The following is a 27774-nucleotide window of genomic DNA, read 5'->3' on the forward strand; positions in this document are numbered from 1 at the left end:
TAAATGTAGACTTGCTGTCATAGTACTGAAAGACTGCGTATATATCAGAGTTTGCTACTCTGTACAGCAGTGACTATAACTTTCTTGACAATCTAACAACGTTTTTATCATCTACATAATCCAGTCTCTTTAATATTGTATGAGTAGATTTGCCTGATTCATATACAGGCATTTAAAACGTTAAGTGCTTGTGTGTTTGCAGGCAGTGCTCTACAATGACCGATCCGTTCTGGAAAACCACCACGCTGCCTCAGCCTGGAACCTCTTCATGTCGCGGCCAGAGTTCAACTTCCTCGTCAACCTGGACCACGGGGAGTTCAAGCGCTTCCGTTTCCTCGTCATTGAGGCCATATTGGCCACTGATCTGAAGAAGCACTTTGACTTCCTAGCTGAGTTCAATGCCAAGGTAGGTCTGGATACATACTTGTTAGACATTTTTAGATCTAAAGAGTTTATGAACGATTAAATCCTTTCAAAATGTTAATTTGACAACATTGTGAATTTAAAAAACTTGAGTGTATTGTGTAGAGGTGCTTGCCTCATTCTTTCATACCTCAGTTCTTTTGATATCAAAAATGTTCAGTGGTTTTTCCGAAGAACAGGTCTGTTTGTGCAGAACATTGCAGCACTTGGAGAATGTTCAGCACAAGTCAACAACACAAAGCTCCCTGCACCTCAAGAACTCGTTTAAGTGCAGACAGAATGTTGGCTTTGGATTTGAGGGTCTTGGGTTTTTTCCCTTTGTGAGTATGAGTACAGTGGTGGTGCTCCATGGCCAGCGCCTGTCAGCTAGCATTGAGCTCGCCGGCTTGGCAGCAAAAGTAACAGCAGTGTCTCTCACTGTAGTGCACCCTGCTCTGCTCTTCCTGGAAGCAAATTAGCTTTCTGTGAAGTACCCATGAAGTTTCTCACTGGATCTCTTCAGCTTTCTGAATTATTAGTGTAGAATGATGAGATCTGAAGCACATCAAGCTCCACTAAAAATAGCAAATTAATTCAAACAGTGTTGAGATGAAAGCAAGCTTTGACTTCATGTATTATATAACATGTCTGTAGAATTGAGAATGAATTATTTAAAAAAAATTCAGTGAACTGCACAATTATAGATTTCCTATTCAAACGGTCACAATGTATTTTAAAGCATGATTAAAATATCGACACTAAAAAACATTTTATCCGAAAAAATTGGGACAATTAAAAGGCCTTAATACCTCATTGCTGTTGTCTCATAAATCCCTCTAGGCATTCAGATGAATACACAATCTTTGAACAACATATCAATGGCATCACAACAACAATATATCTACATCTGCCAACGTATTTTAATAATTGTGATGTCCTATGTCTGTTTGTTGACTCCCTAGGTGGGCGATGATCCATCCACGGGTATTGATTGGTCCAACGAGAATGACAGATTGCTGGTCTGCCAGATGTGCATTAAACTGGCTGACATCAATGGGCCTCTGAAGTGCAAGGACCTGCATCTGCAATGGACAGAGGGCATTGTCAACGAGTTTTATGAGCAGGTGTGTGTTTATTTGATTTTACATATTTATAAAATATAGCTCCACCCCACCTGTCCTCATCAGTGACGTTATGTTTCATTCGCAAACCTAGGGCTGTTCAATTTTGCCCAAAAATAAAATCCCGATTTTCTTCTCTGAAAATCCGATTTTCGATTACGATTACGATTATTTTGTGAATGACAAAGACAAAGAAATTATTTCAAATATGCTGTTTTTATTGAACATTTTGCAAATAATTTCCCCATTGGGATTTGAGTGCAAACCTTGCTCTAAACAAAAAATCCCTAAAGGGATTAATATAATGAACTTTTGCCTTCTGGCTTTGCTCCATGTTATCTTCTTGTAGACCTCTTGTAAACAAAAAACAAACAAACAAAAACAAACAATCCCTTTGGGATTAAGAGAAAAACCTCACTTTCACATGTATCTTAAGGTGTGTCCATTAAACAAAAATGAATGAATAAAGTGCAGAACTTTAACTTAACTAAAAAATCGATTTTACGAGTTTCACGCTTTTAACATCGTCTTAAAGGAAAACACCACCGCATTTCCATACTGAACTATGTTCTGCTCTGATGTTAGACGAGGTGATACATACCTCCCTCTCCTCTGTGCGTGCACTCAATGGCTCTTGCGCGCACTCCGCGCAGCGCTAATTTGCTAGCATGTAGCTTGTCCCAGTATATTCCTTAGGATCCAAAGGGGGGTGAAGTTAGAAGCGACCAAGCACTTCCACGTTGTCCCTATTTAAATACGGTCACGTGAGTAGTTACACGACCCAAGTTTGGTTACACAAAATGAAACATGCCAATTTTTCTAAGCGGATAACAGGGATAACTAGATAGTATGGCGGAATAACAACTGGAAGCACTTTGACGTCGGCGCAGTAATATCATCACTCAAAACATGACGGGACTATATACCTTCTGCTTGTTTTCACAACCCTGTACGATGCACGTTATAACCATGATGTTTGATTGTTCACAAACTATCTTACTACAACCTGATGCTTCCTCAACTGTGCACAAACTACTACAGGTAGTGCAGGCGACGGCGTGCAGGTCACGTAGGTTCTATTGACGGAAGTAAGAGGGGGAGCGGAGTGATGATATCACTGCGCCGACGTCGAAGTGCTTCCAGTTGTTATTCCGCCATACTATATAGTTATCGTTGTTATCCGCTTAGAAAAAATGGCATGTTTCATTTTGTGTAACCAAACTTGGGTCGTGTAACTCACGTAACCGTATTTAAATAGGGACAACGTGGAAGTGCTTGGTCGCTTCTAACTTCACCCCCCTTTGGATCCTAAGGAATATACTGGGACAAGCTACATGCTAGCAAATTAGCGCTGCGCGGAGTGTGCGCAAGAGCCATTGAGTGCACGCACAGAGGAGAGGGAGGTATGTATCACCTCGTCTAAGATCAGAGCAGAACATAGTTCAGCATGGAAATGCGGTGGTGTTTTCCTTTAACTACATAAACATGATTACGATTTAAAATCGATTAATCGAACAGGCCTACGCAAACCTTTTAGTTTTCAGTAAACAAGAAATACTTTTCAACAGCCTTAAATGGAATACAGTATAATTGACAGCTCCAGTCTAGACGTATCACATGACCTTACATATAAACATAGTGGAGTGGGTGGGTGTGCATGTTGGCAGCTCTCTATTTAGTGTGTGTTGACCATGAATCCTATCATGTAGCTCATGACTTTGTGCCATAGACCTCCATTGTTGACCAGAAACTATTAAAACACATGCAGTCAATGAGCCATACTGCACTTGGTATTACATTCCTTCATTACCATTCAGACGCATGAACAGTTTATTTTTAGTCACTCCCGTGTGCAGTTCCACTTTATTAGGTACACCTGGACAATCTATTGCAAATTCCACAGCGTTGCCGGGTGTTGTGTTTGATAGCATCAAGGTTGTACAGGTGTACCTTATAAAGTGGCCACAGTGTGGAGTGCTGCTATAACCAACTGAATCTCCTCATTCCTTCAGCCTAACGCCACACTCAGTCCTTCAGCCTAACGCCACACTCAGTGACCTTTGTTAGCATACAGCATGTCCCCTTGGTACTGAATGACTGCTTAAGCTCAGGCCCTTCTGTACCTCGCATCTTCAGATAAGTGACACAACAAGGTCTCAGAAGAAATGATCTTCAGTGGCAGTAGTTGTAGGACTGCTAGATGAGGTGACACAAGCGTGCCCAGACTGTCATTCAGGTGGAGCATCAGCCTCTCATTACACTCACAGACTTGAGAGTGGAACGACCTTGAAAAAAAAACGCAGCAAAGCAAATACAGAACGTGTTCTCACACGCATATGAAGCATACACGCCATCCTACATGTACACAGAAAAGAGAAGACAACATGCCTCCAGGGTAAGATTGGCTCGCCATGCTGACAGGCTTTCTGAAATTGATTATGATGTGTGATCCAGGATCTGGATGTCTTGAATCTGTATTACAATACTGGGTGAATCTCTGGGCTTACAGGGGCTTACGCTTTATATACCACACAGTAAGTCCTACTAAAGAATATCAACAGACTTGTATTTATTTGCATAGCTCAGCTGGAATACAACCGGCCCCTATATTCATGACATTCATGAAAAAGCTAACCTTGCCACAACTCCACCCATCTGTCTAGGATGTAGTCATTGTGACAGCTGGATCTGAGAGCTCCGCCTCCCTTTGGTCTGTGTCCGCTCACCTGTCAAGGATGTCTTATAATTTGCAGATCCATCTCAGATGCCATCTTGTGATGGCTCCCATTGCACTTCACATTAGCAGCTCGCTGTTCTGCAGGAACAAAAGCTTTCTACTCTAAAGTGTGTGGGATGACACTTGGGGTCAGTTACCAAGGCAACCAGGAAACCTGGCTACAGCTGTTGTTCATTGCCATCCATAAAGACGTTAGAGAGCACACATGCAGCTGCCACTATAGTCCGTTTCACAAATTCCATATGTGTGGTCCCAGTTTATTTATGAGGGAATACATGAAAGAAGGAATGGTCATTTTTTCATTGTGACACCATTCTAATGTTGCAAGTACCAGCCTCAAGGTTCAGATTCATAGAATAATATTAGCACCACCTCCTGAAGAAAACATTATCAAGAGAGCATGCTAACTTTAGCTCTCCTGAATATTATTAAATAACATTAAAAGTTTGATGGTTGGCTGTTTATTGTCATCAAAGATGCTCTTTTACAATAAAAGACAAGAACCATGATTGGACCTAAGCTGTTGCCTAGCAATGCAATTCCATTAAAATGGTCTTTATTCTTATATTATTTGGGCCTTTGTGTGAATGACTTCATGGATGCTTTTTTTACTCATTTCCATACCCAGCTTTAAGCTTCCCTCTTTGGTATCACCTATAATTTGAGTGCTGACTCAAATCATTTTCATCAGTTTCATCTCTCTGATGCAATAGACACCCACCTTCCCATTTTAACACTATTAAGACTCAAACCTACCCCTTTTTCCCTCTCTGAAAATAATAACGTTGATAGATGTAGACTTGACAATGACATCTATTCCACTTATCACTGAATGACTCAGTTCTTTTGGAATAGTGTGTCTTGGCATCCATGCACTAATGTGGGTCATGCTTTACGTAGGGCGACGAGGAGTCCAGCCAGGGCCTCCCCATCAGCCCCTTCATGGACCGAGCGGCACCACAGTTGGCCAAACTCCAGGAATCATTCATCACACACATCGTTGGGCCACTGTGCAACTCCTACGACTCAGCCAGCCTCATGCCGGGACGATGGGTGGAACCCGACCCAGAGGCAGAGGAGCTGGAGATCACAGAGAATGAGGAGGATGATGAGGATACTGCAGAGGAAGACACATCCTCCAGCTCAGAAGCATCACGTAAGCACTACAGTCAAAAACAACAGCGGTTTCCCCTTTTAAAATGTTTTTCAGCTTGACATTGGATTCAGATACTAATTAGAAAACCAATGGGAAGTGCTGTTTTTAGTAAGCCTCTAGACCAGTCTGGGCACTTGACATGTTCTATGGCATATCTATAAGTTATACAACATAATCTGTCCCCCCAGCTTTAATGTTTGTATCAAATACAGAAACAGTGAGGAAAGAGATCTTAAAAGATTGTGTATATTGTGTAAAAATCTTATTTTTTTTTTTAATCCAAGTTTTTTTTCCAGAGAAAGGAACATCCAAGAAGAGAAGGAAAGTCTTCTGCCAAATCACCCACCACTTGCTGGAGAACCACGAGATGTGGAAGAAGGTGATCGCAGAGGAGGCCCTGAAACAGGGCCAGGGAGCCGAATCCGTCCATTTAAACAATGTAGCCGAGCCAATCCTAGCTATTCACGAGGAGGAAGAGGAGCCAGGCAGCAGAGAGGAGCTCGTAGAAGGAGAGGATCCAGAGGAGGGAGTGGAGGAACCAGAGTGGCCCGTATCTCCGCAGGAGGAGTCGGAAACTCATGAGGAACTAGTGGAGGGGGACCCACAGTGAAACAGCCCATGGAGGGCGTCAGTCAGGGAGAGGACATGAAGAAGTATTTCTTGTTTTCTTATCCTATCAACTGACTCCTGTCTTTGCCAGCACATCACTTAGACACAACACTGTAGATGTTTGGGAAATGTGTGCCTATACAGAAAAAAAAACAGGGTGGGAAAAATTTGTGCTTTACACATTTTATCTGAATATCTGGTTTCACAAAACATTTAAAAGGAGGTTTCCAGATTGCAATACAGGATTATTTGTGTACTTTGGGACACAGATTCTTTTGCTACTGTCAAGAGAAGAGGAAGACTGCTTGCACAGACCTCAACCCAATGTGGTAACACAGGACTGCAGACATTTGCTGCCAATTTATACATAAATATTTTCTGAATGCAATTATATATAGACATCACAGTAACATGTACTTGTGTTTCAATTTTAGCAAGAGTTTTTTGAGGTCTAACATGGGCCATAATATGTTTTCTTTTTCTATATATGGATTATAAAGGGAGTCAATCAAATGAGGAACATTGGCGTATCTTTTATTCCTTTCAACTTTTGCCAAAATCAGTCACTCACCCATAGGCTTTAGCATATGAAATCAAATAATAATGCTTTTTTTGATTGTTTTATGTTTGCTACCAAATGAAGTACTTTATACCATTAGGTGTAGCCATATTACTTTAAGGAAGGACACTCAAGGCTACTTACACTCTGTATTTTGTGTGCGTGCGTGTATGTGACTGCATGTTAACTTGAGTGCGCTCAAATGCACGATCCTTCTGCAGAGGACATACGTAGGTTGAGCAGATTTATTCGTGCCATCTCTGGGCTCCAGCCCCATGGTAAATATAATGGCCATGATGGGGCTCACTGTCCCAAATGTTGTAGTCCAGGTGCCTGCACTGACAAAGCAACAGTGGGTTGTTGGTAATGAATCTGCGCTGAATACAGGACCAAAAAAGGACTACCAGTACACAGAACATAACCTAATATGACTAAAGTGTTAAGGGAAAATATAAGTCGGGGAACAACAGGTAATGCTGCATTGTTAAAAGATAACCAGAAAGCATCATCTGTTCAATTAAAGTCCCTAAAATAAATAAAATGCTAAATCCTACAAAGTTCTTTGAAAATGGCCATAGGTAAATAATACACTGTCCTTTCTATTTTCTTTGCATTTATTGACTCCCTGCCTATGTATTTGAAATCTGTGCTGTATTATAGTCGGTATTTACTGGACTTTATTATGAAAAAAACCTGCAAATGATGCTGACCTTTAACCCTCAGGAAAACCTCAGCTGTTGAAATTCAGACTAAACATCTGTATCACCTGGGAGGACAGTGAGTTACAGTAACGGTTACAAATATGCAGGGATAGTAAGCTAGTATAGAATAGGTTCATAAAAAGCAAGGCTGAGGTTTGTCACAACCATTTGACTCTTATATCATTTTTGCATTCAAACACAGGGAATCTGTCTGAATTCTCAGGGGGACATTCATTCTCTCCGAGTTAAAAGTTCTTCAAGTGAAAGTCCAATCTGATAAATCCCACGTGTTGTTGCTGTGATAGTACATACAGAAATGTTCACATGAAAAAGGTAGCTTGAAATCTAGTCACGGCCATGAGGGACTGTAGACAACTGTAGCTGTTTGATACCAGTAGTAATATTGCTCTCTCTTTTATAACATGGATGTGCATTGTAGTAAAAGTTACCTTTTAAGTGACGGCCAAGACTACAGTGATGGCAGCAGTATGTCTCTAATCGCATTTTCACTCTAAAACATCAAATTTGTGTTTCTGAATTCCCCATCGCCTAATGTTCTATCACTCATACTTTGTCAATGTGGATTATGCCCAATATTGGCCCTAAATCTTTTATGGTGGAAAAAGCTGCATTAGGATTATAATCAGAGATGACTTTGTCTACCAGTAATGCACATCTTTGGGTAATATTTTTATTGCCTCATGATCGTTGTAAAAATAAATAGAGGTAGTGAATATGTTAGCTTCATCACCCGAGACATTTAATTGCTGACATCAATGAAGCAAACAGCAAAGAGAAAGAGGTTTCCAAAAGTTTCCGACAAACATAGAAACCATTGTTTCTAAATGGAATGTTGACGGAATTGAACATAACAACATTACTGCACAAGACTTGAAGTCACATGATATCCCCTACTTTCAACCCGAGGTAAACCAATAACATACAGCACAGATGCAACAACTCCAATAATTGACATTTAATATAGAAACTGTTTGAGCTATCAGAAGTAGATCTCCAGTTGAAGAAGTCAAACTTCTGTCACACATGAGCGCAGTGAGGATGAATTATCCACCGAGTTCTCATAACCCACCTGCACATCTGAATCTGTTGCACCGATCGATATAAAGCTACACAGCACACAAGTCAACCTGTGGAGTGTGATATAGCTTTCCTGTGATGTAAATTGCGTTGAGTGTAGAACAGCTTGTCCTTGTATCCTGCATTGACTTGCTCTAATGACAGCCAATGTTCCTGGCTGTGGTGAACAGTGCACTACGTCTGTAATGGCCTGTTAACTGCTGCCCTGACTCTGATCTCGGCTAAAGCGTGGAGGGGAAGGGAGGGCTTGGGTGGGGGAGGGGAGACTCAGGAACAGCAGCTTTTAGGCCACTCAAGTTTAACATAATTGGTTGACTGACTGATTAGAAAGGCATTAGACAGAACATTTCTCTGGCCTCTAATGATCATGTGTTCTATGACTCACTGTGTACTCAATGTTTTCTGTATGTTCTAATCATACAGACACACTCAAGACCTTTTATTCACATTTTGACAAACCTGATGAGATATCACTAAAGCTATTCAATGCAACGCATACATTTGAGCTGAAGTGGTCCAGATTAGAAGCCTGCTTCATGAATGAATGCACAGTGTGTGTGAGTGTGAGAGAGAGAAAGCAAGATAATGTGCGTTTGTGTGAGTTTCTATTTGAATTCTTCCATTGGCCTCTCTAAGGTGACTCTGTCCTGCATTTGGGTGGTGTTTACTGTTAAATAGAGGCTTCCTCACTAGTAGAGGTGGTGGAAACATGAAGGGTAAAGTGATGCAGCAAGTAGTTCTTCGATTCTTCTCAGATGCTCAAGTGAAATTGTTATTCACAGAAGGTCCGGTAGCATATTGCTCCTTGCGCTTCCCCCTTTGATCTGCCAAGTGCTCAGATCAGTGGTTCATCACACAGCGTCTGTCATCTTTAAAGGTCCACTGTGTTAGTTTGCAGGTGATCTTTTTTTTTTTTAAGTGAAGCATTTTGCCCCAAAACTACATCAGTCTTAAGTCAATACTTGTGTTTGAGCTGATACAATATGTCAGTTTTCACAGTGTATTTTTATTTTCTTGTTTTTTTTTTATTGTCATATACTTATTCACATGTATAGCATAATTGTAACCATGAGAACCAAACAAGCTTTACAATTATGTAAAAAACAAAACAAAAAAAATTAGATGAGTATTTTTATATAGTTGACACATGATTAAATGATTGCTTTCTTCTCACTAATACCTTGCACTTATCACGTGTACTTATACTTACACAAAGAAGAATATGTCCAAATACACAGTATTTGTGAAAGTAAAATAATTAATCTTCTTGCAGGTTGATGCTCCGTTTTGTACAATATACATGCTGTACAGTAAAGAAATTTTAAAACTACAAAAACTCTTTTAGATATACATTATTTATTTTTACCATTTTGTAATTTAGACACTATACTGTAGCTTCAATATTGCCAGACTTACTGGAAGTGCCTATATTGGTATTATGTATCATACAGTGAATATATTTGAAGATCATTAGAAGTTGTCACAAACTGAACCATGTGGATGTTGTAATGTGAATACAATGAATTACAAGACTATAATTTCTGTGGTATCCCGTGTCTGAGTTGTGTTTATTGTTCATAACATCATTTTCCTTGCCTTGCCTCATCAAGACCGCCTTTGTGCTTGAACAAAGTTTATGTCTTGAACCGAGACATTCTTATCATTTTTCTAATCATTTTAAAGTGTTATTCAAGGGCATTTCTCAAATACTTGGCCATGTTGAAGTGGTTCGAAGCAGACCACAGACACTCCACTAGACCCCGTCTGTTATGCTAAATTGGAGGGTTTGAATAGAAGATTTTCCTGAAGATAAACTGCATATTTTGCCTAAACGGTTGTGTGTTATTCCCTCTTTAGAGTGAAGTTAAAGGACACACATCCTTGTATGTTGTTTGATAGACAGCCAGTTGTAGCCGATGCAGCAGTGAAGAACCGGAAGAACATGGAAAGACCCTTATCAAAAAAGGTAAGCATTATAAACTCATATACTGTACATAAACATATTGATTATATATACTAATTGCTGAACTGTCTGCCAAGATGATGGAATTATATTTTTTTCTGTATTGGTGAGCTTTATTTCCATCATACTCTGTGAAGATTTTTACTTCAAAGGCATCCGTGACCAGATTTAATAAATAATGCAACAAAGTACAGTAATCTAGTCAATCCTTATGTTCTATAAAATATTGTATTTTTGTACAGAGAGTGTGCATGTGTATGGTCTTCGCCTTATTTAGTGGATGCACCTGTTGTGGTAAAACTATAGGCGATGCTGAAGATCAGACGTTAGGACTGCTTTGTGTAAATATTTATTTTGGAATGAAATGTGTTGATGTGTCCAGTATTTAATTTTCTGGATTTGCCAAAAAATACCCAAGTTTCTCGGTTGATTTTCTTAGATTCCTAATCACAATATTAACATGAAACATGATGGCGTCATACAGTATATGAAGCAAGGATATATTGGCATCCTCTTTTTATCTGCTTTTAAAATCATCTTTCATTTCTTCTTTCTTTTGGGATGACTTGTACAAAAACTTGAAACCAATAGAATGATCCGATTCACACAAAGAACTGAACTCCCTTTCGGAACTTGATTTAATCCTCACTGTTTGTGAGCCGCTGTGACTACTTTTAATGAACCTATAACTGCAGTTAGACATATTAGTTCATTTAAACTTTGGACGTTCTGCTAGATGGTGCACATTTGAAATTGCACTGCTTTGAACAAAGTTTATGACTTGTTAAAAAACTCATGTTGGGTCCAGTGAAGGCATAAACATGAAGTGGCCCATGTTTTATTATAGTTCCTATATTGACTTACTAAATTCTCTCACATGTCGCATGTGAGTGAAAGAAATCTGTGTTTTATCATGTGAGACATCCAGGCTGTAAACCTTTATGCTGTAGAGCAGAAATAATGCATCATGCATGTTGTCTGAGCAAAATGATACCGTAATGCCACATCATGCTGCGACTCTATTAGATTCATTATTGATTGGCTGCATGGCACATTGCAGATGTTTGCTGTAAAATGTCACCGCAGCTTGTTGCAGCGAAAAGGTGGGACACGTAGTTCCCGCAGCTCTCTGCGCATCACGTGTCCTTCCCTGTGGACGCTGCTGTCGCTCCATGAAACACACTGTTCTCTGCTGCCAGGAGGAGCACGCAGCTACGCAGGAGTGGGGGCTTGATTGGAAGAGGGGCGTTTGATGCTGCTGAAGCTTTTTGTCACACATCAGGAGTCGTCTGTCTCAATTTAGATGTTTCAAATTAGAAATTAGAGACATCGCAAAGGGAAAGTGTTGCAGCTCCGAGTTGGGTAAGTAGTCATGATTTTCTTCTTGGTGAATCTCTGTCACTGGAAACATAGTGCGTCTGTTGTTTCCTTGACGTTTGGTTCATTTTCAAGACTTTGCAGCGAAATTATTTGAGATAATTCCAAATTCAAGTGATCGACCTAAACTATCCCAATTAAGGATACCACCTGTTTTTATGTGCGCATTTTAAATTTGCACATAAAAAAAAAAAAAAAAAAAAAAAAAAATCTGAAACGAGAAATGCCCCAACTTTTTTCACGAGGCTAATGTTGAAAAGATAAAAGCGAAACGCGATGAAAACACACTTGTCGAATTAATTGAATTGCATTACAAATGCAAATGAACTACAACGAAACAACAATTAAAAAAAACATTCAATGTCTTAACTGTGTGTGTGTGTGTGTGTGTGTGTGTGTGTGTGTGTGTGTGTGTGTGTGTGTGTGTGTGTTTAATAAATCCCCACTTGCGGTCTTGTGTTTCCTCCTACAAGCTCGGCTCCTCTACCAGAGTCCTGGGAGCCTGAGGGTTCTTCAGTATCGTAGCTGTTAGGACTGCACTCTTCTTCTGGGCAGAGATCTCAGATGTTGGTCCTGGACTCTGCTGGAGCCACTATCCAAGTTTGGGGGTTACAGCCCAGAGTACCACCGGTACCACTGCTGTGCTTGGGATAGCTACATCTCTCACTACTGCTGTCCACTGTGGTTGGTCCACCACCACAATGTCTGGTTGGTCAGTCATCACCAGTTTATCAGTCTGGATCTAGAAGTCCCACAGGGTCTGAGCTTGGTCTGTATTGTCTCAGGGGCATCTTTGCATCTTTTTGCACAGCTTGAATCTCGGGTCTTGTCTGGTGTGGTAGACGCCGGCCTGCACCTGGGGTCCTGTCTGGTGTGGTAGACCCCAGCCTGCACCTGGGGTCCTGTCTGGTGTGGTAGACCCCGGACTGCACCTGGGGTCATGTCTGGTGTGGTAGACCCCAGACTGCACCTGGGGTCCTGTCTGGTGTGGTAGACCCTGGCCTGCATCCATATCAGCCACTTCTTCAGGGGCTTGTACTTCCAGGATGGTTCCTCCTCTGGTTTCTGCTGTCTGATATATTCACGTAGCAGGTCATCACTTGTCTATCTTCCTGATGTAGTCCTAGGTCTTGGTTGATTCACCCTGGATAGTGGCTCTGATGCTCACAAGTCCTTGGCCTTCCTCATTTCACTGAGTGCTGGACTTGGGGTGAAAGCCTCCAAGAATGGTGAGGATCTTCCTCATCTTGATATCAGTGGCTTCTATCTCTTTTTGGTCATGTTATTATACGAGCAGGGTACCTGATGACCGGCCGTGCGTACCTGTTGATGTCTTTGACCTTGTTCTTCCCATTCAGCTGACTTTTCAGGGCTTGCCTTACTCTGTGTAGTTATTTAGCTCTGGCTGACTTTATTGCGACCTCTTCATAGTTTCCATTTGCTTGCGGAACTCCAAGGTATTTGTAGCCGTCCTGGACATCTGCAATGTTTCCTTCTGGTAAATCAACCCCTGTTGGATACCCTCCGACCACACTTATGTAGCCCGAATGACATCCCAATGTCTTTGCTGAGTCAATGTCACGCTCATTCCTTGAATACAGCTTGATGCCATCCATGTAGACGAGGTGGCTGATGGTCATCTCCTTGGTAACTTGTGCAATTGGCTTTGAGTTGGCCTCTAGAGTTGGCTTCCACAGCCCTATTGAGTTCTTGATGAAGGCTCTTAGAGTCTTGGTGATGTTGGACAGTTCCAAGCATTACAGTAACCATGTGTGTGTGTGTGTGTGTGGCATCGAGTCGTAGGCTTTCTTGTCATCAAACCAGGTTGTTCTGTCTGGTCTTACAGTCTTGAGAGACTGCTTTGTCAACCAGTAGCTGGTGTTTGGCTCCTCTGGTGTTGCTACAAACTCCTTTCTGGGCCCGGCTCATGTATTGATCCATGTGCTGACTGCAACAGGAGCTTCCATGTCGTGCAGAGGCAGGTTATTGGCTGGTAGTTGGTAGGACTTGCTTCCTTCTGGGGGCCTTCTCTTAATCACTGTTGTTGTTTTTCAATGACATCAAAAGTTGTGTGCTCTTCATCCGCAATGTTAATGGCACCTGACAAAAGAATTAGTGCCTCCTTATCCTGAAAAAAAAAGAAACTCCAATTATTTGAGTAGCACTTGGCTAGTGGAGGGAAACACCATGAACCACATATTCTTTGGTTGATTTTTTGGTTATTAAATGGCTATATATGATGTATTTGGAATTAAACCTGGCTAGTGAAGCAGCACAATTGCACAAGTGATAATGTAATTATCACTGAACCCAGCACAAGTTTACTTTTCTTTCTTGGTGTATTAAAGACCAGCGTTTGCTTGACAATGATTTATAATATTTTTCAGAGGATTTCAAAGAGGTGGCCTCCCTAAAATATATTGATAATATATTGTCTGTAATCACACTCACATCGTCAACAGCAGCCAAGCTCTCATGGATTAGGATTCTGTCAAGAATGTGGACAGTCATTACGTTAAAGGACAAAAAACACTTTAATAACAATAATTAGGGTAGTTTACTAACGTTCCAAGGCCATGCCTGACAGTGTTCATCATGTTATGAAGAAATTACTTTTAGTTAAACTTCTTATTCAGTAATACTATAGGTACACATTTTATTCAGCTTGAAGACCATGATCAGAAGAGTGGGATTTGTATTCTAAAAACCTCAGACTCCCATAGTGTCTCTGCACAGAAGGCAGTTTCGTTGTATATACAGAACGTAGCCTATTAACTGCCTTTCTTTGAGCAGAAAAACTCTCAGTCATACAAGCTTCAAAACAAACCAATGAAATCCTTTGACTGTTGTGTGTGAAATGTTTGGCTCACAGTCTCTATGGGATGCAGGTCATAATTGTTTACGGTCTCGTTTTTCCAAAATGCCGCTCTATACGGGATGCTGCGAGCATGAAAGTCAGCTATATTTCTTTCTTGCAGAGTTCAAAGCCATGTGGTGGTTTGGAGGAGGGACCCACCGAGAGTTTTATGTAACATAAACACAGTCTGACTTTTAAACATTGTCACAACTGCTCTGCTCCCTCTGTATCCTGCCACCTCTTTCATCAAGTCATCAATCCAAACCAGACTAAACACACTACATGTGAATATTGGCTCTCCCATGCTGACAATCGTTGTCTTCCTGGTTTGCTCTTTGTAGTGAGTTTGGTACAATTTTGATTTCAGATTAATACTTTTCAGGGTCACTACGTTTTGCAATGTGTTCACTTTTATCCTGAAACTTGTTTGCTGTCACATTTTTCGTCACATTGCAAAGTAGTTGTTTGAATCCTAAATGGGGCGTTACTACGGTGTAAAAAAAATACAATTGCAAAAGTCAAGTTCAGCAGAATGAATCATGTTGATTGCATTCATACAGCTCTTGGCACATTTTTCATTCATCAATGAGTTCCCCTTAACTTTCAACGTTGTCAATTCTAAAATCATAATCATTAGTCATAAATGATGTAATAACATCTACTAGTAAGAAGACTACACATTTTTATCATTATGGAATCATCAATCTGCATTAAATCTTCTCTATATGATATTCAGAGCATTAATATAGCAGCAAACAACTATTTGCTATGTTAATATATAGTGGAGTTATGACAGCAGAGAAAGGCTAGCCTTTTGTCCTTGCTTCCAGTTTTTTAAGACAGAGGTTCCCACAGACTTTGACTGAGATGTTCTTCTGGTAACATGGAAATGAAAGTATTCATACAACATTCACTTGTAAGTTCCATGGAGATTACTTTGATTTCGGTATCCTGCTTTTATCTAATAGCATATTGTTTATGTAAAATCATATCATGGTCGGCAGGCTGTTCTGTTCTTTTGTGTTGTCGTTATGCCGTGTTTGGATATGCCAGTCTCTGGCACTGTTATTTTGGACGCGGGCTGGACAGTTTGGGAACCCCTGTTCTAAGATAAGGCTTTATACATCTTAGACCCGGAGTATCTGGGTGAGTGCAGAGATCATATCGTGAATGTGATCTCAGGAAAGCCAGTAAATGTCTTCATATTTGGCACAAATATCCACCTGGACTCATGGATGAACTGATTTCACATCCCAGAAATGTTCTAGGAGAAAATGAAAATGATGACATGCGTGGATGAACTGCAACATGACGGGTTGGCGGAGGCATCCAACCATGGAACATGCGTATGATGTCTGTGAATTATGCTGTTCTGAATGAGTACTGTAAGCGTTTTTGAGCAAAACAGGCTTGACAGATTTCTAAATCAAAATTCTTCCATCAGGTGTGAATGAGGACAGCAACAGTGAATCGTCAAAGATAATCCACGACTCAGGAGAAGCACAGCAGGAAGCAGCCATGAAGAAAATGGACGACACAGCCACGGGCAGCTGGACTCCAGACAGCAACCCTACTTCCTCAACAGTGAAGAACTCCTGCCACCCCAATCTAAAGGTGCTGTACCCCCCAATCTTCACCTGTAGAAAAACAACATTTATCATTTGTCACAGTTACATTTAATCAGAGATGGAAAAAGTACTGAAATATTGTACTCAAGTAAAAGTACCAATACGCTGATAAAATATTACTTAAGTACAAGTGAAATTACCTATCTGAAAAATTACTCCAGTAAAAGTAATAAGTAGTTTGTTTAAAATGTACTTTAAGTAAAAGTTACTTAGTTACATTAAAAAAACTTGTAAAACGAGGCAGGGGGATCTCTCCCATGTAGTGAAAATAGGACAAGGGGTCATGAATGCAAAACTATTTTTCTTTTTAATTAAAGAAAAATCTATACAAATGTATAAACATCTATACAAATGTTCATACTATTGCCCCTTTTGAATTTAAAAGTAAAACATTAGTTCAAATGTGGCCAAGGGTTTTCGTCGTTTTGGGCAGCGCCAGCTTGCATTTCGACTGAAACGGTCTCTGGGCCATCTTCACTCGACTGATCCACCTCCATCTTCTTCTCAATCTCCAACTGAAAGACTTGGCGCCTGATGCTGGTCTTTTTTTTTTTTTCTTCCTTTCATTTTCGTTAGTCAAAGTTTTTTTTTTTACTCAGTAACGGATGGGATTTGTAATGTAGCGAAATACAATACTTCACTCAAAATGTAATCAGGTAAATTTTAAATTACCAATTTTAAATACTACTTAAAAAATACAAAATACACAAAATTACTCAATACAGTAGCGTGAGTAAATGTATTTCGCTACTTTCCACCTCTGCATTTAATACAAAGCACAATGTATCCAGTTTGGATATTATTATATTATTATTCAATTATTATTTCAGACCATGTTAAAATCCAATTTAGAAGTTACAGAAAGAGGATAGAAAACAACACACTGTATGTGTTACACAGAACAATGCATTGCATTCATTCTAGAGAATGGTCATAAGAACATGTACACCATTAAATGTTTCAGCCTGACCGCATGTCTGTCATTTGACTGGCCTAGAAGGGGACACGCAAATATCCCTCCAATGACTGAGTTCCCACGTATGGAAGGGACGCCGCGAGTGCACATGTTGGTTTGTGATTATGGAAAAACGATAGCTGATATTTGTTAGAATGATTTCTTCAGCCAGGTTATTTAAAAAGCTTTTCTTTTTTCTTTTTTTTACCGACGACCTGCTGCATAAAACCGCTTTATGTTCCTTCTGTGTGGGCTGATGCAAATCCATGAATGTTTGAATACCTCCTGAGTAGGAGCACGCTTTATGTTTCTGGAAGGCCTAGTTAATGCCCGTGCAAGGTGTCGAACGGCGAGCTCTCACCCATTGGACAGGGTGTTATTAAGTCGCTGGTCAAAAGAATTCCTTTGAAAAATGTGTGCTTCGGTAAAAGAGGTCAGAATGGACCACTTTAGTGGATTAGGAAGCACATTGGGCAATTATTTAAAAGCTGCTTAGTGAAATACCAGGGCAACTACAAGAAACAATAATAGGGAATTCCAATCATGCTGCTTTCTGTCCACGCGTTCTCCTTCAATCTTACAATAAACCTCCTCGTGAGGTGCTTTTGATACATCCGCTGCTAGAGAAAGGCTTTTTGTCTCTTTGTAGCACACACGTGTTGCTGATATTCACAGCAGTAATCTGCATGTTTGTTTAGCTCACTCTACCGAAGCATTGTTTCACGTACTGCACATGAAAATCAGACCATTCTGCGAGCTCATGAGTCTGGCAGAGTTTGGACAGATTTCCATCAACTTGAGATCACATCTGTAGTCTGTTTCCATGTTTCACTCAGTGCTACGTCATGTCTTTGGTTGCTGCAGTAGGTTGTGGGTCGAAGCAATTTCATCCTTGGTCTATGTAAGGCTCCTTGGAAATCGAAAATTAGGGGTTCCAGACTTATTCACATTTGCAAATTGGTCTGTCGATGTCAACCTTACATGGAAATATTGTGATATAAAGATGCTGTATTGATATTTCATTCTTGTTGAAAGAGATTCTGGTTCTGTTCTTCAAACCATGTGGAGCTCTGAGATTACAATCTGGTCCCCAGTTGCATTTTTCTTTTACAATGAAAATCGTAAAATAACAATAACACATGTTTGTGTATTCAATTCAATTCAATTTTATTTAAAGTTTCACATAATAACAAAAGTTATCTCAGGACACTTTAAACATCGAGCAGGACCAGAACACGCTCATGATTTGTGTAGCAATAACAAATATTGCAGAACTTTATAATTCAGTATCTATTAGATCAGTGGAATTCAAGGAGATCATTTAATAAGTTCTTACCTAAATTAAGTATATATTATTTACTAAATGTATTTGTTCTAGTTCACATTATAAAAGCTCAAATAAAACTAGTCAAGTTGTTTTTTAATTTTCTTTTTACCAAGGATTTTAATTTAATTTTAAGGAATGTTATGTTAAGTGCCTAACAATAAGTACCACTTCGTTGTAAACCAGATTTAAAAATCAAAAGACAATGTAACATAAAATAATATAAGTAAACATTACCATACAACAACATTAAAGAGACAATTCCTCCTTTCAAAAAGGGGTGAATGTTCCTTTAAATCATGACATCTGGCAAAATGTCAACACCATGATGGTTGTGAAGGTTTCTAGATCAATATTATTTTTGCAGTCATACACAAACATCGTGCCCCATATTTCCTGCAGAAGCATTATATCCATTCGTAATCTGCCGTTTGAGCGGTAATTATGCACTTGACATCAGAGCAAAGCCGACACTTACTTTAAGAGATTATTAATCAGCTGCAGACCACCAGGGTGGTTGCCATAGCTACACCACTGCCTAACATACGCATCATTTACATAATCTAGAAATAGGAATGCTGAGGAGGAGTCGTTGAACACTTGGCTTTTTGTTGGACTGATAATATGCAGTATTTGTAAACTCAAAGACAAATGGGATTACAGTTCACATGAGCTAAAGTTGAGTGGATTGTTGGGATGTAAAATCAAAGCCGTGTGCAACGTTGGCTGGAGCACTGCTGCATTATGGGATTTCCAGAAGCAGACTGGTTTTTGAGCCACTCTTTTGAGCTCACGCTGTCAACTTCATTATTCATGTTGTATGGATCTACTTAGAAAATATTACATGTGTTATGTGGTATGCTTCACCATCGACTAACTCATTTCTTGCCACAACAAGACATCTGTTTTCAGTGTGACGTGAATGGCACCAAACCTGATTATAGAGTCGGTCACAAAAACAATCATAAATTGCTTTGATATTGGAACACATTTTGAGTTTTTGGCACATATCTTTAAAATATATTATAAGCAAAAGTAAGGGAATTCATAGTTGCTTTCACATGACATAAAGGAATAAAGTCAAAAATGTGGTTTCTTAGCGTGTGCTTCTCTTCCCGAGCTCCAGCTATTTTCATCCCTAAGAGTGCAGGCTATGGTTACCTCACCTGTTTCCAATTATGCTGCGTGTCGGTCGGTCCGTCGGCTCATAGTGGGGTGGATGAGTCTCTGTTCTGGTGGGTTTGGCTTATCTAATCCTCCCTTTGTTACTGAATGACTGCGTCCACAGGTGGCTTCGTTCAATGCACTCTCCGGGCCAAGCTTCAGCAGCCAGCTCTCCCTTTAATAATGTGTATCCGCCATGCAAATTCACACCATACAGTACACTCACGAAATACATGCGCAAAGTTACAAGCTTCATAGTTTTATGGACTTTGTATTCACTCTTTGCTCAAATATTCCCTTTTTTCAGTCCAGTGTTTGACGTTCTATTTTCCACGTTCTTTTTGTGCTGTGGCTGTGAGGTGTTTGATATTCTCTTGAAATTAAAATGCATAGAAAAAAGTTCTTCAGGACGACATCGTTTGACAAAGTGTTGTCTTCTCTTTCTGTATTTGTGTAGCTGTTCCTTGCAGCCTTGTCCTTTGCCTACTTCGCCAAGGCTTTATCTGGGAGCTACATGAAGAGCACAATCACACAACTAGAAAGGCGATTCGACATCCCCACTTATCTGATCGGCATCATAGACGGAAGCTTTGAAATAGGTGAGTTCCTCTATTCCTTTTTGGCAATGTGTTTCCAGCTGACTTGTTTTAAAGTATTACGATGCTGCTGTTTGAGGCAAGATTATGTCCCCAACAATGACATTACAGCATATGCATTCCCTTTGAGCTTTGAATAGTCACAATGAGTGCGTACCTAATTGACTCTTAATGAGAGAAAACTCCTTTGAAGAATGCAGTGTTTACACTTGCAATGGAGGGATATTGTCATAGTTTGTGCAGTTGCATAACAGATTGTGGACACATATAATCTTGTCTTTCTATGCCTCGGATAAATATGAATATTTACACTGGCTTTGATCCAAATCTACACAGATCTCCATTTGGGCTGTTGGTACTTTAAATACATTGTGTGAAAACCCAGCTAACAGTGACCGAGATACTGTGTGTGACATGCAGACACACAAAGAAACATTATCGAGCCACCCTGAAGGACAAATACATGTCAAAGCTGAGGACTGTTTGCTGTTTTATCCTCTGTTAAAGCAAGGAGCATTGGTATGGCTGTCTGGATATGAAGAACTTTCCTTCGTATTTATATGTCTTGAAGGTAGCTACTGCTGTCGGCTTAATCCGAACAATAAAGTAACCTGATGTACACCACCAGATATAGGATACAGATATATTGCCTCTATAGGCAAAGATGGATCAGAATCATTGTTCTCACATTCTTACTCGTATTCAGTCGGGCTCATATTTTGCCTCTGACTCATCTCCTTTTTCTGATCATCTCAACCTGATAGGGAATTTGTTGGTCATTGCCTTTGTGAGCTATTTTGGTGCCAAACTCCACCGACCCAAGATCATAGCAATCGGATGCATCTTGATGTCTTTCGGGACCTTCTTGATCGCCATGCCTCATTTCATCATTGGCCGGTAGGCAAAGTGTCATATCTGTACGCAGTGTCAGTGCACAATGCTATCCTTGTATTGCTTTAAGTCTTCAAGCACCGAGGACACAATGTAGAGACAGTATTCCTTCCTTATAGATGATGTGTGTATTTGTGCTGCACATTGTGAGTATCTAACGATACCTGATGCTTTCTCCCTTCCCTTGTTTAACAGTCACATTGATATTTTGTACGCAGCTATAAGATCGAAACATCAGCTAGATGGTCAGTGAATTCAACCAATATCCTCTCTCCATGTCCAGCAAGCTCACCTGAGGCCACCAGGGCTGGTGACAGACCCTCTATACTGCCCTCTAGAGGTAAGAGAGGGAGTATTGTACTCACATTGCTCATTTCTTTATTCACAATTTTATGGTCAAATCTTGTTTTACTTATACTATTTTCTGTATTGTTTGTACCATTTTGGGGGCAACGTGTGTGTTTTACATCAGATTTCACTGCCAGACAACTTTGACAACAAATAGAGACAATCACATTACACTCGTAACAAGTTGTCTGAATGCGATGTGGTCGACCAAAACAAGCTCATCCTGGTTAATAAGATGAACAAGAATCTCGTAATATAGAATATAGAGACTGACAGTCCATGCTATAAATTCATTGTATATTTGGTGAATGTTTTGCAAATTTATGAGGTTTAGAATGATAAATTCTGATTACATTTTTCCTATTTGATTTTGAACTGTAGGCTGTGAGCGAGAGTCTAGTGTCTCAATGTGGATCTATGTGTTTCTGGGAAACGTCCTGCGTGGGATCGGAGAGACTCCAGTTCAGCCTTTGGGAATCTCGTATATAGATGATTATGCACAGTCAGAGAATGCTGCCCTCTATATTGGTAATGCACCTTACTCACTGGCTATGTTAGTAGCGTTTCACTTTGCCAATATTAAGACCACTTCATTTGCAATGTAATTCCTTCAGAAAAGGACTTCCTTTACAATTAATTTCAAAAAAATATTTTCTATCCAGGCAACCAAGAAAGACTAAGTTTTCTCCTTTTTCACAGGTGGCCGCTGTATAATCCAGAATAAAGACACAGAGGATATAATTAAATACAATAATAGAAAATAGAAGATTTATATCTAACGTTATGGGCCCTAATTTCGTGGCGCAGCGCAGAGTGGCGGAGCCGGCGCAATGCAAGTTTCGACCAGCGCAGCCTTGCGCATGGTCAGTTTGGCAGTTTGGTGGATCGCCTGCGCCGAGATGGGTGTGGCGGCGCAGCAGGAGGAGGCGTCATAGATTCAGCTTGGCACAGTGGAAGTTTTGTGGCAAAAAGCCGCGCCGAGACTGTGCCGAAAGCCTGCGCCGAAAGCCTGCCAGCTCCAACCTGGTCTACTCTCGGCTTCGCACTGCCAACTATTGAAATCTTGCTTGTTTTTTAGTGAGGCAGTTGCGTAGCACTGCCAACTATTGTTTGAAAACAGCAAACAATAGTAGTGAGGCGGTGCTGTTTGCAAATAGTAAACAATAGTTGGCAATGCGAATCTTGCTTGTTTTTTAGTGAGGCAGTTGCGTAACACTGCCAACTATTGTTTGAAAACGGCAAACTGCCAACTATTGAAATCCTGCGTGTTTTTTCTTATTAGTTCGCACTGCCAACTATTGAAATCTTGCTTGTTTTTTAGTGAGGCAGTTGCGTAGCACTGCCAACTATTGTTTGAAAACAGCAAACAATATTTACGTCGCGAAAAATTTGTATTCCGTTGAGAAAAGTAATAGCACACCGATCCCGATCAAACCGCACGTTTTGATATATAATTTGTAGGACTAGTAGCGAATTGAAATTCGTCCGGAAGATGAAAGAAGAAATAATAACTAGGAAAAAATGCTCCAGTGCTCGGTGCGATTGCCCCGCGGCCCTAATAATAATAAATAATACACGTCTTTGTTGGATATTCTAGGATGTGTCCAAACAATATCAATTATCGGTCCTGTCTTTGGGTACCTGCTGGGTTCACTGTGTGCCAAGATCTACGTTGACATCGGCTATGTGGACATGGGTGAGTACGGTCGAGTTACGAGTTAATCATAATGTTGTACTTGTTAATCACTGCAGAGTTGGAATTATAAATCAGTTGTTGTACGTGACGATGTTAAAGCTGTGCCAAAGTAATTAATTTAAGCAGCGTCATCTGACTGCTTTTGTAAAAACACAACAACATCTCCTCATTCTCTGAACTGTTGCATTTGAACATTTTACACAGCTTCAAATGTAGCTATAGTTAATGGGAAGCAAATGAAACAAAAACAAATCCACATTATGTGCTGATAGTGTTCTTATCTCATTGCAGAGACAGTGACCATTACTCCCGGTGATGCTCGCTGGGTCGGGGCATGGTGGCTGGGCTACCTTATCGCTGGTACCATCACCCTCATGTCTGCCGTTCCTTTCTGGTTCCTGCCTAAATCGCTGCCCATGCCGGTGGATAAACACGATGCCAGCTGCACTCCAGAGCAAACCAGGTTTATCAGAGATTCCCCAACCATGGAGCACAAGTTCAGGCCCGAGGAGCCGGCTAATTTACATCAGATGGCCAAAGGTATGATTATAGTCACACCAAGTTGTAATGCTGGAAACATGTGTAAGCAATGGCATCGGAATCTGTAGGCAGTCTGGGGAATCTTTTCCATGTTTAAACCTTCCCTACTGCGATCGCTGTGTTTTCTATGTCTTGCTAGTACTTCCTTTATGTCCTGTATTACAGTACTCACAGTAACCTTACATTTAACTACAAAAACCGCAAGCTGATATTTTATTTGAAGGACTTTATTTCTTCACATGAATTTATATTGTCCAATTAGACAAAGTGTTTGTGGGTCTAGGTTTGAACACAATATGTCATAAATGCAATAGTATAAATCCTGAAAAGATTAACAAATGCATAAACGAATGAAGCTTACATTTTAAGTGGTTTTCATCAACTTCCCCACACAGAATTTGTGCCCACATTGAAGAGTCTCCTTGGGAATCCCGTGTACATCACATTTTTATGTGTAACCATCATTCAGTTCAACTCCCTCATCGGGATGGTCACCTACAAACCCAAATACATCGAGCAACACTACGGCCAGTCACCATCAAAAGCCAATTTTCTCATGGGTAAGCAGACTGCTTTGATGATTCATAGTGTTGACCTTGTTTCTTTGTTAGGTCATCTCGTCCTCGAAGATAGATGAGTTGCGTGCTCATCCGAAGCCTGTGGTGCTTCGCTGAAAGGAAAGTATTCAAGGATGCAAATGGATTTGAGCTGGATGGTCATCATAAGAGTTTCATGAGCCAGCTTTTGATGCATTTTTTATGCTCCGTCTCCCACATCCCTCTTAAGTAAACGCTGCGGCTTCCAGACAGACAGGTTTACTGAGATCTTTGGACAGTTTGGCATTCATTTAAAAAAGCATACAGATTAATGAGACCAATTATCAGGTGCATCTACTGGAACTAGAGAATGTGAAATAACAGCGCTTTTCCTCCACTTAACACACGGGTGAAAAGGGTGTTGGATGATGAGATGTGCATTTCTTATCAAACAAGCAAATGTCATTTTCATCTTTCATGACAAACTTCAAACTTCACATGAAATACGAGTGGGACTACTTTCACATGAATCACATCTTCTCACTTTCACATCTCTGTCTTTGATGCCTTTTAGGGGAGCGATCTTGCTGTGTGATGTCCCTCCTTATTTCCTTATCCTCTATCCCTTTAAGAATCTGTTGTATCCTGTGGTTTGGCTAGGCACCATCAACATCCCGGCCGTGGCCCTTGGTATATTCTCTGGAGGGGTTGTCATGAAGAAGTGCAAGCTGGGTATCATGGGAGCAGCTAAATTTGCTTTTGGGACCTCACTGCTGGGCTACTTCCTGTCGCTCTTTTTCTTAGCCATGGGCTGTGAGAACTCCAAGGTGGCAGGCGTCACAGTCTCATATACCGGGTATGTCATGTCTGGTATGTCTTAGCAGAAGAGGAAATATTCAGAAGGAGCTCGGTTTAAATTTAGGAAACATTTAATAAATACAACTAACACACTTTTTGTATTTGCTGCGTTGCCTTTCTGTGTCTCTATGTTCATATTCCATGCCCAGTAATAGCCGTGGCTCCCTTCATATGAGCTGCCAATAATATATCCATTTTCTTCACATCACATGCAGGGTGGAAGGCTTGTCTTATCAGGAACAGTCTCTCTACTCTGACTGTAATTCGGGTTGCTTGTGCTCGAGAAGGGAGTGGGATCCGGTGTGCGGAGAGAACGGGATCACCTACGTGTCCCCCTGCTTGGCCGGGTGCACCTCCTCCACGGGCTCCGGCAGGAATACGGTCAGACACACATCATGCATCCATGTTTCTCAGTGTTTCCTGTTGTGCTGCTGCTCATTTGTCGTTTTTCTTTGTCAGGTGTTTGACAATTGCAGTTGTGTTTCGCCGGCTGAAACCCGACAAGGCAACCTGACCGCCACTCTTGGCCAGTGTCCACGCAGAGACAGCTGTGATAACATCTTCCCTTACTTCCTGGCTCTGTCTGTCCTCAGCTCCTTCATCATCTCTCTGGGAGGAACACCTGGCTTCATGCTGCTTGTCAGGTCTGTTGACAGTTCTGTGTTCCTTGTGGGAACACAAGAACGCTTCCACGTGCAACGATTAAAGCATTTCTTTTTCTACAAATACACATTTAAAACACTGTGACCCACTTTTTAAAAAATGACCACCGCGACGCAAATGGTTTTAAGAGCAAATTTGTGTGTAACTGAATGTTTCTGGTCATTTCTACATTTGATAGATCACAACTCAATTTAATGCATGCATTATTGAAGACATACACATGTTAAATACTTTATAAATGAGAATAAATCATTGCATTTAGGTGGAGTTAACAGGCTATCTCACTTTTTTAAATTTCCTCTTATCAGTAAAGCAAACAGAACGTATGCTCGCCTTTCATATTGGAGTCTAAGTTAAACAGTTATTTGAACAATGTGAACATTCAGGCTCCCTCACGTGGCTCAAAGCTTTACTGCATATGTAAATGTTAAATCAGTCTATGGAAGAAATTCTGCAGATTTATTTCGGCGACCCTAATAACATCTCCTGAGGCCCGACCCAGTCTTTGGGAAAGCATCTTGTAATGCTCATTTATAGCGTTTTCTAGTGTCTTCCAGTACAAAAAGTGTAAATCGTGGTCCTTATTTAAGTGTTGCAAGGTTTCAAAGTCGTGTCTCCTGTAAACCCTCAGTCTTGTCTCTATAGGTGCATTAAACCTGAGCTGAAATCACTTGCTCTTGGAATCTACACGTTGGCCACTCGCACCCTCGGTGAGAACCGTCTTTGGTAATCTGTTCATCTGGATGTGTGTGTGTGTGTGTGTGTGTGTGTGTGTGTGTGTGTGTGTGTGTGTGTGTGTGTGTGTGAGAGAGAGAGCCAACAAAGTATTACTTGAACCTCATCCTTAAATATTTAAAAAAATGTTAAGGATCCTATGTAACATTTTTGTATTTTGCATTTTTAAGTATTCCATTAGATATAATCATTATAGTCTTTTAAAAAGTCTTTGTTTGAAATATCACTTTATTATAAATTATGCAACAGCTGGAATACCTGCCCCTATATACTTTGGAGCCATAATTGACACGACATGTCTTAAATGGGGAAACACGATGTGTGGAGGAAGAGGAGCATGCAGAATATACAACACTTCAGCGTACAGGTAATTTGATTTTGAACCACGCTAGCTGCCCAATGCAACTTAACAAAATTATTAGATGGGTTGAAAAATAGAGAGAGAATGTTGCTATTGTGAGACACTTACCACTAGTGGTACAGAAATATAGTATAATGCATAAATTTGCCACTTGTTGACTCTTTCCCAGTTTGTCCTCTAACAGTATTGCCTTCTTTTTGTTGTAGGATAGTGTACCTGGGCCTGACACTGGGCTTAAGGACACTCTCCTTCTTCCTTTGTATTTCAGGCTTTGCTCTACTCAAAAGACATATAAAGGAGGAGGAGAAAAAGGCTCTGACCAATGGGAGCGCAGAGTTGGAGTCACTAAGGAAAGAGGAGAACAGCTCCGTTCACTGTGAGCAGTTCATACCGGCCATGGACTGCAATCCTGACCGAGAGACTCGCTTGTGAGCCTCAGCCTCTCCTCTTCACCCCGTCACACGTGTAGAGGGACGCACACTGTGGACACTTTTCATAGCACACAGAGTATATATTTGTACAGGGTTTGTGTAGATGACAAATCATTTTAAAAGCAAAATGTGTTATTTCTGCAATGTATAAATATGTCTCTGTGTTTTTCATGAATGGAAGACTTTTGTAGAAAAAGAAAAGAAATAATGTAATTGTGCTGTATTTTCTATGTTGGTATTCGTTTTTTATGATTAAACTTGATAAAATACATTTTTGGATTCAACGTATTAAAAGGGGCAGTGTGTAGGATCTGGCAGCATCTAGTGGTGAGGTTGTAGACTGCAATCACCTGCAGCTTCACCGGTGTGCCAAGCCTTCAGGAGACAGAGGGCCTTTTCCAAACTAAACAACATGCCAGGATTCTCAGTGAAGTAAAAAGACACATCATTCATATTATATTTTAAAAA

General features: G+C 40.5%; 2 protein-coding genes across 3 annotated transcripts in view; both read left to right on the forward strand.

Moving 5' to 3' along the window:
* LOC311017922 (cGMP-inhibited 3',5'-cyclic phosphodiesterase 3A-like) overlaps positions 1–9932 on the forward strand; it is a 66938-nt gene extending 57006 nt beyond the window's left edge. The window contains exons 11-14 of one of the 2 annotated variants that reach the window (XM_084016578.1): positions 203–406; positions 1365–1526; positions 5161–5416; positions 5701–9932. In XM_084016578.1, coding sequence (XP_083872704.1) covers positions 203–406; positions 1365–1526; positions 5161–5416; positions 5701–6026 — 948 coding nt within the window. In that variant the 3' untranslated portion in view covers positions 6027–9932. The remainder of the gene's footprint in view (positions 1–202; positions 407–1364; positions 1527–5160; positions 5417–5700) is intronic. The other variant, XM_084016579.1, reaches the window with a different exon arrangement.
* Positions 9933–11590: 1658 nt separating this feature from the next.
* LOC311018276 (solute carrier organic anion transporter family member 1C1-like) lies at positions 11591–27477 on the forward strand. The gene is made up of 15 exons (XM_084017156.1): positions 11591–11708; positions 16025–16194; positions 20109–20250; positions 21012–21144; positions 21357–21478; positions 21868–22014; positions 23084–23182; positions 23474–23722; positions 24118–24282; positions 24919–25114; positions 25332–25497; positions 25576–25760; positions 26425–26489; positions 26764–26881; positions 27082–27477. The coding sequence occupies exons 2-15, from the start codon at positions 16099–16101 to the stop codon at positions 27305–27307; spliced, it is 2109 nt and encodes a 702-aa protein (XP_083873282.1). The 5' UTR covers positions 11591–11708; positions 16025–16098; the 3' UTR covers positions 27308–27477.
* Positions 27478–27774: the final 297 nt, after the last annotated feature.

The sequence above is a fragment of the Eutrigla gurnardus genome (assembly GCF_963514095.1).
Source record: "Eutrigla gurnardus genome assembly, chromosome: 9".
In the NCBI taxonomy this organism is placed as follows: domain Eukaryota; kingdom Metazoa; phylum Chordata; class Actinopteri; order Perciformes; family Triglidae; genus Eutrigla; species Eutrigla gurnardus.

Bases quoted from the DNA above. Each gene is read 5' to 3' on its own strand.
- LOC311018276 (XM_084017156.1), top strand. From the start codon at position 16,099: ATGAAGAAAATGGACGACACAGCCACGGGCAGCTGGACTCCAGACAGC. The intron at 24,283-24,918 runs GTAAGCAGACTG...TGGTTTGGCTAG, and splicing joins AAAAGCCAATTTTCTCATGG to GCACCATCAACATCCCGGCC. The intron at 25,761-26,424 runs GTCTGTTGACAG...TTGTCTCTATAG, and splicing joins GGCTTCATGCTGCTTGTCAG to GTGCATTAAACCTGAGCTGA.